This window comes from Papilio xuthus, unplaced genomic scaffold, assembly GCF_000836235.2.
Source record: "Papilio xuthus unplaced genomic scaffold, Pxut_1.1 DF824888.1, whole genome shotgun sequence".
NCBI classification, from domain to species: Eukaryota; Metazoa; Arthropoda; class Insecta; order Lepidoptera; family Papilionidae; genus Papilio; species Papilio xuthus.
Genome location: NW_013533761.1, coordinates 3,266,226 through 3,277,991, shown reverse-complemented (window position 1 = coordinate 3,277,991; position 11,766 = coordinate 3,266,226). Strand labels below are relative to the sequence as shown.

General features: G+C 37.8%; 5 protein-coding genes across 8 annotated transcripts in view; 1 reads left to right on the top strand and 4 right to left on the bottom strand.

Annotated features, from left to right (window-relative positions):
* Positions 1 to 921, bottom strand: part of LOC106127231 (RNA polymerase III subunit I) — a 1,797-nt gene extending 876 nt beyond the window's left edge. The window contains exons 1-3 of the mRNA XM_013325308.1: positions 807 to 921; positions 564 to 684; positions 2 to 154 (exon numbers count right to left, since the gene is read on the bottom strand). Of these exons, the coding sequence (XP_013180762.1) occupies positions 2 to 154; positions 564 to 684; positions 807 to 814 (282 nt within the window). The 5' untranslated portion in view covers positions 815 to 921. The remainder of the gene's footprint in view (position 1; positions 155 to 563; positions 685 to 806) is intronic.
* Positions 922 to 1,348: 427 nt separating this feature from the next.
* LOC106127243 (glutamine synthetase 1, mitochondrial) lies at positions 1,349 to 2,731 on the bottom strand. The gene has a single exon (XM_013325326.1). The coding sequence runs from the start codon at positions 2,632 to 2,634 to the stop codon at positions 1,438 to 1,440; it is 1,197 nt and encodes a 398-aa protein (XP_013180780.1). The 5' UTR covers positions 2,635 to 2,731; the 3' UTR covers positions 1,349 to 1,437.
* Positions 2,732 to 2,883: 152 nt separating this feature from the next.
* Positions 2,884 to 4,179, bottom strand: LOC106127244 (glutamine synthetase nodule isozyme). The gene has a single exon (XM_013325327.1). It carries the CDS (start codon positions 4,091 to 4,093, stop codon positions 2,900 to 2,902), a length of 1,194 nt encoding a protein of 397 aa, XP_013180781.1. The 5' UTR covers positions 4,094 to 4,179; the 3' UTR covers positions 2,884 to 2,899.
* A 521-nt stretch (positions 4,180 to 4,700) lies between these two features.
* Positions 4,701 to 6,612, top strand: VIG (plasminogen activator inhibitor 1 RNA-binding protein-like). Its single transcript, XM_013325039.1, has one exon. It carries the CDS (start codon positions 4,880 to 4,882, stop codon positions 6,032 to 6,034), a length of 1,155 nt encoding a protein of 384 aa, XP_013180493.1. The 5' UTR covers positions 4,701 to 4,879; the 3' UTR covers positions 6,035 to 6,612.
* Positions 6,613 to 7,036: 424 nt separating this feature from the next.
* The window catches only part of Hecw (Hecw ubiquitin protein ligase), an 81,528-nt gene continuing 76,798 nt past the window's right edge, over positions 7,037 to 11,766 (bottom strand). For all 4 annotated transcript variants that reach the window (XM_013325034.1, XM_013325035.1, XM_013325033.1 and 1 more), the window contains 4 exons: positions 11,150 to 11,315; positions 10,812 to 11,024; positions 8,896 to 9,062; positions 7,037 to 8,290 (listed from right to left, as the gene is read on the bottom strand). In XM_013325034.1, the coding sequence (XP_013180488.1) occupies positions 8,032 to 8,290; positions 8,896 to 9,062; positions 10,812 to 11,024; positions 11,150 to 11,315 (805 nt within the window). In that variant the 3' untranslated portion in view covers positions 7,037 to 8,031. The remainder of the gene's footprint in view (positions 8,291 to 8,895; positions 9,063 to 10,811; positions 11,025 to 11,149; positions 11,316 to 11,766) is intronic.

The following is an 11,766-nucleotide window of genomic DNA, read 5'->3' as shown; positions in this document are numbered from 1 at the left end:
CCAATTGTATTTCCAATTCTGTTCTCGGTGGTGTATTTACCATCATTAATTTTTCCATCTTTGTTAATTTGAATTTTTTCATTCCTTCTAGAAACTTCTGTATCATTTCTTCTGTTTGACTTTTACATTCAGTATCTTGTAGATAATGAACTGTCTGTAAAAGAATTATTCATCATAGTTGTATAAGTATTGATTTTAAAGAAATTTAAATAATAGTTCCACAGCTTTTTTGAATAAATCTGCACATAGGTGTGTTAAAGAAGACTTGCTTAAATTAACAAAATAATACCATTTTTTTTTATTGTGGCTAGTGAAAGCCGTACCACATACCAAATTTTAGTCTTTTGTTGTATCTTCTATTAGTTTCTTTGATATCAAGAATGTGATGGGGAAATGCATTTAATGGGTAATAGGAGACATCGGAAAAGAAACCTTCCCTTTCTATCTTAACTATTATCTTCTGTCTAATAATTCAACTTATTTTCTACCATATTTACCACCATAATCCATGAAAGGGTAAAAATCACGAACAAGGTGTAAGTCAAATACCAATGTATTCCTACCTCATAAGTAACTGTTGCTAGTGATGCTTCCCTTTTATGTTTTTTCTGAGTATTGTCCTTTAGTTGCTGAAGGATTTGCATCACTTCATAATTGCACAGAAAGGCAGCATGAGCGTTTATTCTAAAAAATGACAAAATATATTCATAACATATACCCTATATCTAGACTTTTGCATTTACAATATTGGTTTCTTCAATTTTAGCTATATTTACAAAATATCGGTTATTATTATGAACACTTACGTTTCCATCTGATGTCCTGAGACAAAAACTAAGAAAAGAATTAGTATTTTTTGTTAGTTTAATTATTAAATTAGAATAGCCTTATAAAATCAATTTAAATTTATGAAATTTATGTTTTTGATTTTACTTTGAGCAAAGAGTATAGTAAGTATACTATAGAACAGTAGTTCCCAAACTTATTTTGTCTACTGCCCACTTTGAGAATGAATATTATGACAGCTCACTAGCGCCTACTTGTCAACGTCAAAATTGTCACAAAATCCTTTCTGTACTGTAGATGTGTCTTTCACGTCATTTTTTCTTTTGTCATTTTCTATGCCTATGAAGGTTTTATTTTATATTCTGATTCAGACTGAACCATCGCGATAGCAGCGTATCTCTCACCAGTTATGATATCCTTGTTTGACTATATTTTGATAGCAATATATACACTGTGCCATTGCAATCACGTTATTTGAAATCGCTCGCTATAAATATCGGCACCAGACTTTCAGGCTATATATTGCTACTGTAAAACGAATAGAATAAAATTGAAACAAAAGTTTGTTTTCGCCAATGTTTTATTACTTACAACTCATAGGTCACAGAAATAAAGGATAAACATAATACAATAATCGCACTTAAAAAATAACTACTTGCATGCTCTGCCGCCGCCACCTGAGGCTGGTCCCAAGCACGTGTCCAACAATAACCCACAAACCAGATACGGATCACAATCACCGGCAGGTCTCCGATCTTCGAAAAAGCCTTTACCTTTAGCTTTAACACTTCGTTGAATTCGAATAGATGACTTCCTGTTGGCAACGCCCCAGGAAAATTTTTCGAATGGTGCTGTTTCAAATTTACCGGAGAGTCGCATACGATTTCCTTGTTCATCGACACTGTACCGTTTCATATGCTTCATGTGATTAGCTTCTAGCTTTTTGACACATTCTTCGATGAATTTGTAACCACCATCCGAGCGCATGGTTTTCGTGCTAAAATTATGATGCATACCTACACCAGGATGTTTAGGTCCCATTGGTTTAGGATGATAAGTGATGTCGACGCCATAATCTTCAGCAATTCGAGTCATTAAATATCGTGCCATCCACATGTCATCTGCAGCCTTAATGCCAACTGTAGTTCCTATCTGAAATTCCCAACAAGCATACATGACTTCGGCGTTGGTGCCTTCAAAATCACAACCAGCATAAAGGCATGAACGCGTATGGGCTTCAATTATATCTCGTCCTGCAACATATTTTGCGCCAATTCCGCAATAAGAGAACTCGTAGTTTACAGCAGGAAAACCACCACCCTTAGGCCAACCCAGACCCCATCCATCAATATCCAGCATAGTATATTCTTGCTCTAATCCAAACCAAGGTTCCTCCGCTTTGTGAAATTCACATAAATCGTTACAAAACTTTCTGTGATTTGAAGGATCTGCTTTTCCGTCGCCTCTGTATACGTCACACAGGACCAAAACATGTGGTTCTAATCGGAATGGATCTCTAAACACTGCAGCAGGCTTTAGGATCGTATCTGAATTATCAGTGCTGGCTTGACCCGTTGAACTTCCATCGAATGCCCAGTTTGGCGCAGCTTCAGCGGTATATGGCGTGCATGACAATATTCGATCCTTGTTTCTCAAATGAATTCCGGAACCATCAATCCATACATATGTGGCAAGAACCTTATTACAAGGCATCGGAAGCCGAAGATATCTGTCCATAACTTTCTTATTCAATATGTGATTTATGGAACATTTCAGCATGTTTCTTTTTGGAATAAAGCAAGCATTGGCGATTTTAATAGTAGACAAAAGAGTATTTAAATAATTCATTTTGGAAATTTAATAAAATTGAGTTAAAACTAAAATTTTGTTAAATTTTGTGGAATTTCGCGACTACTACGGAGAAATTATAAGTTGTGACGAAGGAACAAAAATGATTTAAATGAAATGAAAAAAGAATATTTTGTTTTTCGATAAAAAAAGTGGTTTCTTAAGTTTAGAACTCTTTAAAAGACAGTATTTAAAAGAAGAAGAAGATGCAAGAAGAACCTATGTTTTCAATAGAACCTCCTTCTTTTTGAAGTTGGTTAAATTATTAACACGGTAATTTATTATACTGCAAGCAAATTTCTGCAAGCATCTTCGAAACTCGATAAGGGTCGCAGTCCCCAGCCGGTCTTCTGTCCTCCAAAAAACCTTTGCCCTCCACAACTACCGATTTTTTTAATTTGATTGCAGTACCTCTATCTGCAACTCCCCAAATGCATGAATTATATGGAGCTGTTTCAAATTTTCCTGTTAACCGTTTCTTGTTTTCTTCACCGTTCCCAAGACCATAATTTTTTATGAATTCATTGTGTCTTTCACATAAAATTTTACAAAAACTCTGAATTACAGAAATACCATCTTTGTCTCGCATTTTATTCGTACTAAAATTGTGGTGACATCCTATTCCTGGATGACATTTTCCCATTGGCTTTGGGTGGTAACTAATTATTGATCCAAAGTGCTCTGCTATTCTATTCAACAAATATCGACTAAGCCATAGATCATCTGCTGCTTTGATACCTAACGTTGGACCAATCTGATATTCCCATGAACTCTTCATAACTTCAGCATTTGAGCCAGCATAGTTTACACCCGAATAACTGCACGCTCTGGCATGGCATTCGACAATTTCTCTTCCCGCAATATGTTCCCCGTTCCCACAGTAAGAATATAAAGGATTTATAACTGCGAAGCCTCTGCCTTTCGGCCAACCTAACGGCCATAAATCATTGTCGAATATTGTATATTCTTGCTCAATACCAAACCATGGTTCTAAATTATTTATTTCACTAAGTGTTTTGGCACAACTCGATCTGTAGTTTGTAGAAGTCGGATTTCCATCAGGAAGATAGGTTTCACAAAGAACTATAATGTGAGGATTCTTACGAAATGGATCTTTGTAGATCGCAGCCGGTATCAACATTGTGTCAGAATCTTCTCCTTTGGCTAGTCCACATGAACTTCCGTCAAATGACCATTTAGGTAGTGCACTTAGGTCACAAGGCGCTTGATCCAAAACGCGATCTTTAGATCGTAAGTTAATACCACTGCCGTCAATCCAAACGTAAGTAGCAAATACCTTATCGTTTGGTAGAGGCAAATTCATAAAGTGATTATAATAAGTGTTTATTGGACTTCTTACTTTTGATGAACCTGTTGTAAAGTTTTCTTGGCTGAAACATCGCGTCAACTTATTGTTTGACTTAAATGCTTTGAGTGTAGTTATGTACTTTAAAAACATTTCATTTATTTACTCTTAAGAATTTTTCAAAATAAATTATGCCTTTAAAGTTTAATAAAATATTAGTAACTAGAGTTGAAAGGCAAACAAGGTGGTTATGATTTTATATTTCAACGCTTTTATTTGGAAAAGGAACTTGCGTGTTTAAATGTTGTATTGTGGCGTTATGGCTTATTATGGCTATGTTCTATCTGTGCCCAATTCAAATAATATGTATTAACCCTTAGCGGAGTTATCGATATTAAATCGTAAATATGCAAAACAAAAGAATACCACAGGAACCGCAAACATTTCTAGGATCATCGGTAGTCTATATATTCTTCCGGACTGTTTTATACATCCATACATACATCAAATCGTTCACATTTATAAAATTAGTAAGATTTTCTTCACCGAAATGAAATGTGCCATTTAACATCAGTAAAAGAAATATGTTTTATTCATACAGAATATGAGAATCTAATTACTAGATTTTTTTATATATATTTATAAAAAAAATATTTTATAAACCACAAAAATCAGAGATTTGTTTATCTGTGGTAGCATTCCTATAATCGTTGAAATCTGTAATAAACCATAGACATAAAGTCAAGTTTTAAAAAGTTACAATCTCCGCCATTTTCATTCTTTTCTCTATTCCTTCCGTCATATGGCGTATTAGTGTGTTCGTTTGTCGGCCATATTAAATGAAATCAATAAAATAAGACAAAATGTCGACCTATTAAGTGTGTAAAATTATCCACCAACATCCAGTTTTTGTGTGATTAAATCATCAAGAGGATCACAATGGAGAATTCCTACGGTGTGGGGATTGTTAATAGATACGCTCTTTTTTTGGACGACGAGACCGATCCTCTTGATGCGTTAAAAGCGCGAGAGCAAGCCAAGGAGCTTAAAAAGAAAACCAAAGAAGCCGAAAAAGAGAACAAAGGGAAACCCGAAATAAAGCCTAAGAGCGGCAGTGTGGTCGCTCGGAAGGGCATCAAGGAAACCCAAAATGTGAAGTCTCAAGAAAATAAGACCGGCGAACAACAAAAGAGCAAAGGCCCGGCACGGACTGGTGAGCGTCCTGCAGAGCGTCCGCCTCCAAGGCGTCGCGAGGAACGACCGCAAAACGGTGCCATCGACGGTAAAGAAGTCGCACCGAGGCCTCCTCGACGCGAATTTAGTGACCGCCGACCGAACTTTGAACGGCGTAACTTTAGTGACAACCCCGAGGGTGGTGAACGCCGTGGACCGAGACCACCGCGTGAACCCCGTGAGGGACAACGCGGTCCGAGGCCCGCCTACGACAGTCGGGGCAAACGCGAGTTCGACAGAAGGTCTGGTTCCGACAAGACCGGTGTGAAGCCGGTGGACAAGCGCGAGGGCGGAGGGCCTCACAACTGGGGTACCATCAAAGACGACTTGGATGAGTTGCAGAAGACTGGCTCCGAGGGTGAGGCTGTGGAGGAGAAGGTCCCGGACGTGGCTGCCGCTGGCGACGGGCAGCAACCGGACGCCGAGCGCACGGTACCGGCCGAGGAGGAGCCGCGCGAGCTAACGCTGGACGAGTACAAGGCGCTGCGCAACGCCCAGCGCATGGCTCCGCAGTACAACTTGCGCAAGGCAGGTGAGGGCGAGGACTTGAGTCAGTGGAAGAACCTCGTGATGCTGGAGAAGAAGAAAGAGGGTGGGGAAGACGACGACACCGATGAGGAATACGACATGGCCGACTACCCGCAACGTGTAGGTCGCCAGAAGCGCGTGCTGGGCATCGAGTTCACGTTCACCGACACGGCACGGCGCGGCGGTACTGGCGGTCGTGGGCGTGGGCGAGGGCGCGGGCGCGGGCGAGGCGTTCCGCGCGAGGAGCCGCCGCCGGAGGAGCGCCCAGCGCCGCGCTCACAGGTGGCTCCGCCCAAGGTTGACGACAGCAAGGATTTCCCCTCTCTCAGCTAGACTCGATGTGAGTCCTCCTTCACCCCTTTTGAAAGTACTATAGAAATACAAATTAATATTGTATGTACCGTTATTTTTGAAGTAAATATACAAAATATTTACACAAGTGTGTATTATATTACAAATTTTATTTGTTGGGATGCCGAGTGTCATCTGCCAATGCCGGGATTGATTCCTGCTGTTTTGAGAGTTACTTAATGTTGAAAATCAAAAGTTGCTTATGTTTTCCTTAAGGTGTAATGAAGGGGGGAGGATATTCTGACTTGACATTAACGCATATGAATCTATCATCACAGTAGCTTTTATCATTGTAGTGACAGCTATGTGAGTTAACTTTTGCCAGTTAATAATAGGGATTTTAATCTTACAGACTCTGACACACCATAATAAATTAACTCCGTCACAACTTAGTGTAGGAAGTGATGAAATAACCCTTTGCATTTTATATCATCAGTTTGTGTTTAAGAATGCAGACTTTTCTGTAAATAGTTATATATGTTTTAAAAAATAAGGTCAAAACAAGGTTGATTTTGTTGTTACACAAACTTAAAAAAAAATAAAACATTTTGTATGTGTGAGTTTGCTTAATTATTTTTGTATACTTGGAAGTATTAAAATTCCATGTCCAATTTAAACCTTTTATATTTCCTCCCCCTTGCATTTTCTTTAAATGTTAAGGCTGCAAAAATCAAAGTTATTGGTAAATGTGTCCGTCATAATAATTACACAAATGTACTGCGGAATTGAAGTATTAACATTAATTTAGTATTTACAAAACTGCTCGCTTTTTCAATATTGTGTATGATTTCTGGCAGCATCTTGGTTAAAAAAAAATGCTTATGATTTTGGAGGTGTAATTGTTGTCATGGCCACAATTTGATTGTCAGATTCATGTGTTATTTGCGGACTTCAATTGGTGCATAGCGATTGGCGATGGCAATCTTTTCACTCGCCACATGTTTTTTGTGGTATACCACAAACTTAATATAAATGAAACCACAGTTTGTTAAGTAATATTGTATATTGACATTTTATCACATCCACACAAAAACAATTTACTTAAAATTTACACAATAAAATATCCAAAGTAGGTAAATATTCAACATAATAGAGGTATTTACTTACAAAAAGAAACAAAGTCATACTTGATTGTTTACATAAGCACAATAAATAATGAATATTTACAAATTGCAACCAAAATACCTTTTAACTAAGAACATTCAAGAGAAGCAACTTTGAGCAGAGCTCTGGTACAGAAGTGAGGAACATTTCTACAATAAATTACATTCATATTAAGAATTTTGTGTAACTTAAATTTTAAGATGTCCATTGCAGGTGACATTTCTGCTATTCTGTTTATGCAAGCGAATATTATATAGCTGACTAGGTAGTATTTATAAATTGGAGATTTTTGTAGCTCCTGTTTCAAGCAATAAAGATAATTTTGTAATACTTGGTACTTAATACTTATGTGTTTAGTTCTACCTTTGTTTTGCCACAAAATGTATGTTCCCCGATTCATATATTGGAGTCCAGCAAAACTATAAATTAGTGACGTCAAAGCATAACATCTAAACAACGGGGCTCGGGCCCCGCATCACAGCCACATTATACATTACTTACAATAAAAGCATTTATAAAGTACAAACCTCAATAACTACACAAGTGGCTAGTTATATTGATAAATGCCTCTACAACATATGATACAACTAATCTATCTTTGTCTGTTGACTATGCTATCAATTGACTATTATTTACACAGACCCTACGATTTTCATATACAATTACAACATTAATCATTTTGGGTTTTAGTCAATACTAAACATACTATAGAAGAGAATAGGATAGGGAATTCTTCAGCCATTTAAATAACTGGTAAAGTTTATGCTCAAGATAAATTTAAGCGATAATAAGTTAACAAATAAATATCAAACACTAGGTTAAAGTATTTTTACAATAATTGCATTAAAGCAGTACAAGTTTAAGAGTGCAGGAGTTCACTCGATGCCAAACGTGTTGGTCTCTTCTACGGCGAGCAGGAGTTTCTCGTGCAGCAGCTGCGGGGTGGGGTATGGCGGTAAGTCGAGACGGTTGAAGCAGGTGTGCGCTCGCGGCAACGATTCCACGCGACCCCACCGCTCTATGCAGAAGCGTCGCGGCCCCGTCGACCCGCGCAGCGCAGAGAACCCTTCATACGGAATCGAAGATGTCCCAGTCACGAACTGCACCAACCGTAGCCGTTGCTCGTTTGTAAACCTACAACAAAATACTTTATGAACACTTCTATAGAAATAGCGAAATAAATTCAATAGTAACAAAACTGTCAGTGTAGTAGGAATGCGTGGGGTTCGACAGGCCAAGGGTTACCGGTTTTATTGGAATATCGTTAGCTTATAGCTTTTGAAAGTAAATGAATATTTAAAGTGCAATATGATATAGATATTCAATTTTAGGCCTTGTGGGTAAGTAATAAAATACTAGTTTCTCTTAATCAGACATGAATAAGTTTGCATTGTGTTTGCATCAGATGTAACATTCTCACTGTCTCTTGTGAGTAGGATATTGCTTTGTTGTAAAACTTTATTGTATTGATAATGGTTGATATGTTGACTTTACTGATAGTGTAAAATATATTGCACTATAAAGAGGTTATTTACCCAGTTTGTTTGCAAACTTAAAGCTTAGGTATTTTAAAACAACATTACTATATAAATATACTAAAAGGATTGCTGTTCTTGATACATCAAAAACTATGGGTTGCTATAAAATGTACACAACAATGACGTACAATGTATGACCCGTTTCTTCAAAAGACTTGGATGCTTGGGTCGTAATTCAGATAGGTTAAATAACTTGCTTACCTGTCGATGGCCTGCCAGAACCAGACGATGACGGGATGGTCGTCATGGTAACCGCCGCGGTACTCTGTGTTATCTCGCCAGTCGGCCACGTCCAGCTCGGGTGCGCCTGCTATCACCAGCTCCAGCTCCCGCGCGTCAAACGCTCCCACCAGCCGAGGGTCTACCACCTGAAAATTACTGCGCTATAGATATATAGCTCATACTAAATATACTGCAAATATGAAGCATTTTTCATAACCTGTGGTTCACAAAATTATTTCTTATATGTCGCTCGCGGCTTTGTCCGCTCGGAATTAAAAAAAGATTAACCTATGCGTTCTTCCATGTAATGTTCATCTACATCTAATGCACATTTAGTTAGATCCATGCAGCGGTTTTGGCGATATTAATAATAATAATTAGCCTTAATTGCCATGAAGGTTTTAAATAAAATTAAGAAATATAAAAGAAACAGTCGAGAACCTTGCTGGGCAAAGACCTTTATATTTCCCTAATTGTAGCCGTTTTCAGCCAGAATTTTCCCAATTTTTATTTTGTTGTCTAATCATCGGGCTTAGGGTCGTCTTCTCTTTCTCATGCTTTTGGAAATATAAGAGAGATATTACCATTTTGGAGATATACCTTCTAACATACGCGTTTATAATATAAGTAACATTATTGCGGAATTACATATTTAAATTAAACTAAGTTTATTATGCGAATGTTTAATTGTACATTTTTAAGATTTTATCGCTTTTATTCTGCGGTTTACAGTTCTTGTGGTGTTGTGGTTGTGCATGAGCGATAGACAGTCACTAATTATACCTAATATTTAGCGAACATGAGTTTATATACTAGCTGTCGCCCACGACTCCTCCTGCGCAGCATTAATTAAACATAATGAGTAGTATATGTGTTCTTCCAGACTGTATTCTACATCTATACCAAATTTCACAGAGATCCGTTAAGCCGTTCCGGAGATACCTTCAAACAAACATCCATCCATCTAAACACTTGCATTTATAATATTAGTATGAAGTATGATTAACACCTACTCTTCAAGTTCGGATTTGGACAAGAAATAGTATACGAACTAAAAGATTAAATATCAACAAATTGTAAAACAGTAATATAAATTTTAAGAGTGTGACGCCCACGGTGTTTATGTGCGTTAGTTAAAACTAGGTCTCGTAAAATTCCCAGATTTGTGCCAAAAACTGTTGCGTCAAAATACTGTCGACTTTACAATGTTTACGTTTTCTCAATTATTGGTTGGTTGGTTAATCGTTGCTTTGTGAGAGCAAAATTCCTGTATGAAACATATTGTTATCTCTGTTTAGTCAAAGATAATGAGAGGTATAACGATATAAAACAAGTTTTTAATTATGGAAGAAAATAATGCGTGACCAAGTAAATTGTTCATTAACAATGATTTGTCAACAAGATAATTACTTGTTTTGCCGCACGTACTTCTGATGAAATATATATAAGTGAATAAATGAGTGTTAGAAATCGGTTCTTCTGTAACAATCAGGTAGATATAATTAAAAATTAAAAAGTTATCTTTTGAACTGAAGTATCGTTTTTTGTATTGCACATGTACAAACGATCATCTTCTCATTTCTCTCGATTTTTTAGAAAACAGATTTTATAATATGTTCTTGTATAAGCAATACGAGTCGTGGGCCACGGTAAGTTCTCTGCTGTCACCTGTCACCTACCACTCAATGCACCCTAGATTTCCTTTAATATTTTGGATATTGGGTTGTTGTTATATTATATAATAATGGTTGCCTGCTATTTGGTCCGACGGAATTTAAAAAATATAGTAGACTATATGTTATTCCTTGGTTTAAGATCCGTTAAGCTGTTCTGGACTTACTTAATAACAAACATTCGCATTAATATTAGTGAGAAGTAAGATGTGTATATAGTACCTCATGGAAGCCTCTGACGAGCCACTCTGTCTGTGCGGCGACGCCCCGCTGCACGCGCCAGCGCACCACCCTCTCGAGGTACTCGTGCTTGTTGCGCGCAGTGACGGGCAGCTCGCGCCCGCCCGGCTTCAGCTCGCGCTCCAGCACGCGCCCGTCCGCCAGCCGCTCCGACACCGCGAACGTCAGCTCCAGTGACGACACGCAACGCGCGCTCTGAATTAGAAATTAGAACGACACTTGGTGTATATATTTTAACCATGTTAACTAAGTATACTTAAATTTGAACTACAACTTTAAAAATTGAAATTTAGCAATGCATAAACATCGTAATTCGTTACCTGCAACCATCGCAATGAGGCGGCGAACTGCGCGTCCAAAGCGTCAACATCTTCAAGGGCGGGCGGCAGTCGCAGCAGCGCTCGGTACAACGCGCGTGTAAACCACGCCTCCAGTAGGTAGCCATGCACCAGAGCTAGACCCAGCACGCGCCCAGAGAATCGGAACCTACAGCAACACATCATAAAATAAACATTTGGATACAATAATTAAATCACCAAGTTAAGTTAAAATGTCGAAGTTAATATTAAATTTCATTGCCTTCACTGTATTTTCATTACTAATAATCTACTGTTATACAATTCAGTATTGTTTAAATAATTAAAAGTAGTTTTAATTCCAAGAAAAACATGATATTCCTATGATCAACAGTTTGAAAGCTACTGTGACGGTTATGTCTTTAGACCTACGGATTTTATGCGACTCTTGAGTGTTTACGAATATGAGTAATTTAAAAGAAGACTGTAATATTTGACAAAGGTCTAGAGTAACGCAAGAAGATCTAAAGTGTTGTATCACACGTCAGAGCAGCAATATAGAATTACAAGTGACAAACAAGACAAAAAACTATTTCAGCTGTGTCGCGAGGGAGTTGTTACCTTTTGTACGAAACTCGATA

What these genes read in the sequence shown, in the direction of transcription:
- LOC106127243 (XM_013325326.1), bottom strand. Translation starts at nt 2,634, where the DNA reads ATGAATTATTTAAATACTCTTTTGTCTACTATTAAAATCGCCAATGCT.
- LOC106127244 (XM_013325327.1), bottom strand. Translation starts at nt 4,093, where the DNA reads ATGTTTTTAAAGTACATAACTACACTCAAAGCATTTAAGTCAAACAAT.
- VIG (XM_013325039.1), top strand. Translation starts at nt 4,880, where the DNA reads ATGGAGAATTCCTACGGTGTGGGGATTGTTAATAGATACGCTCTTTTT.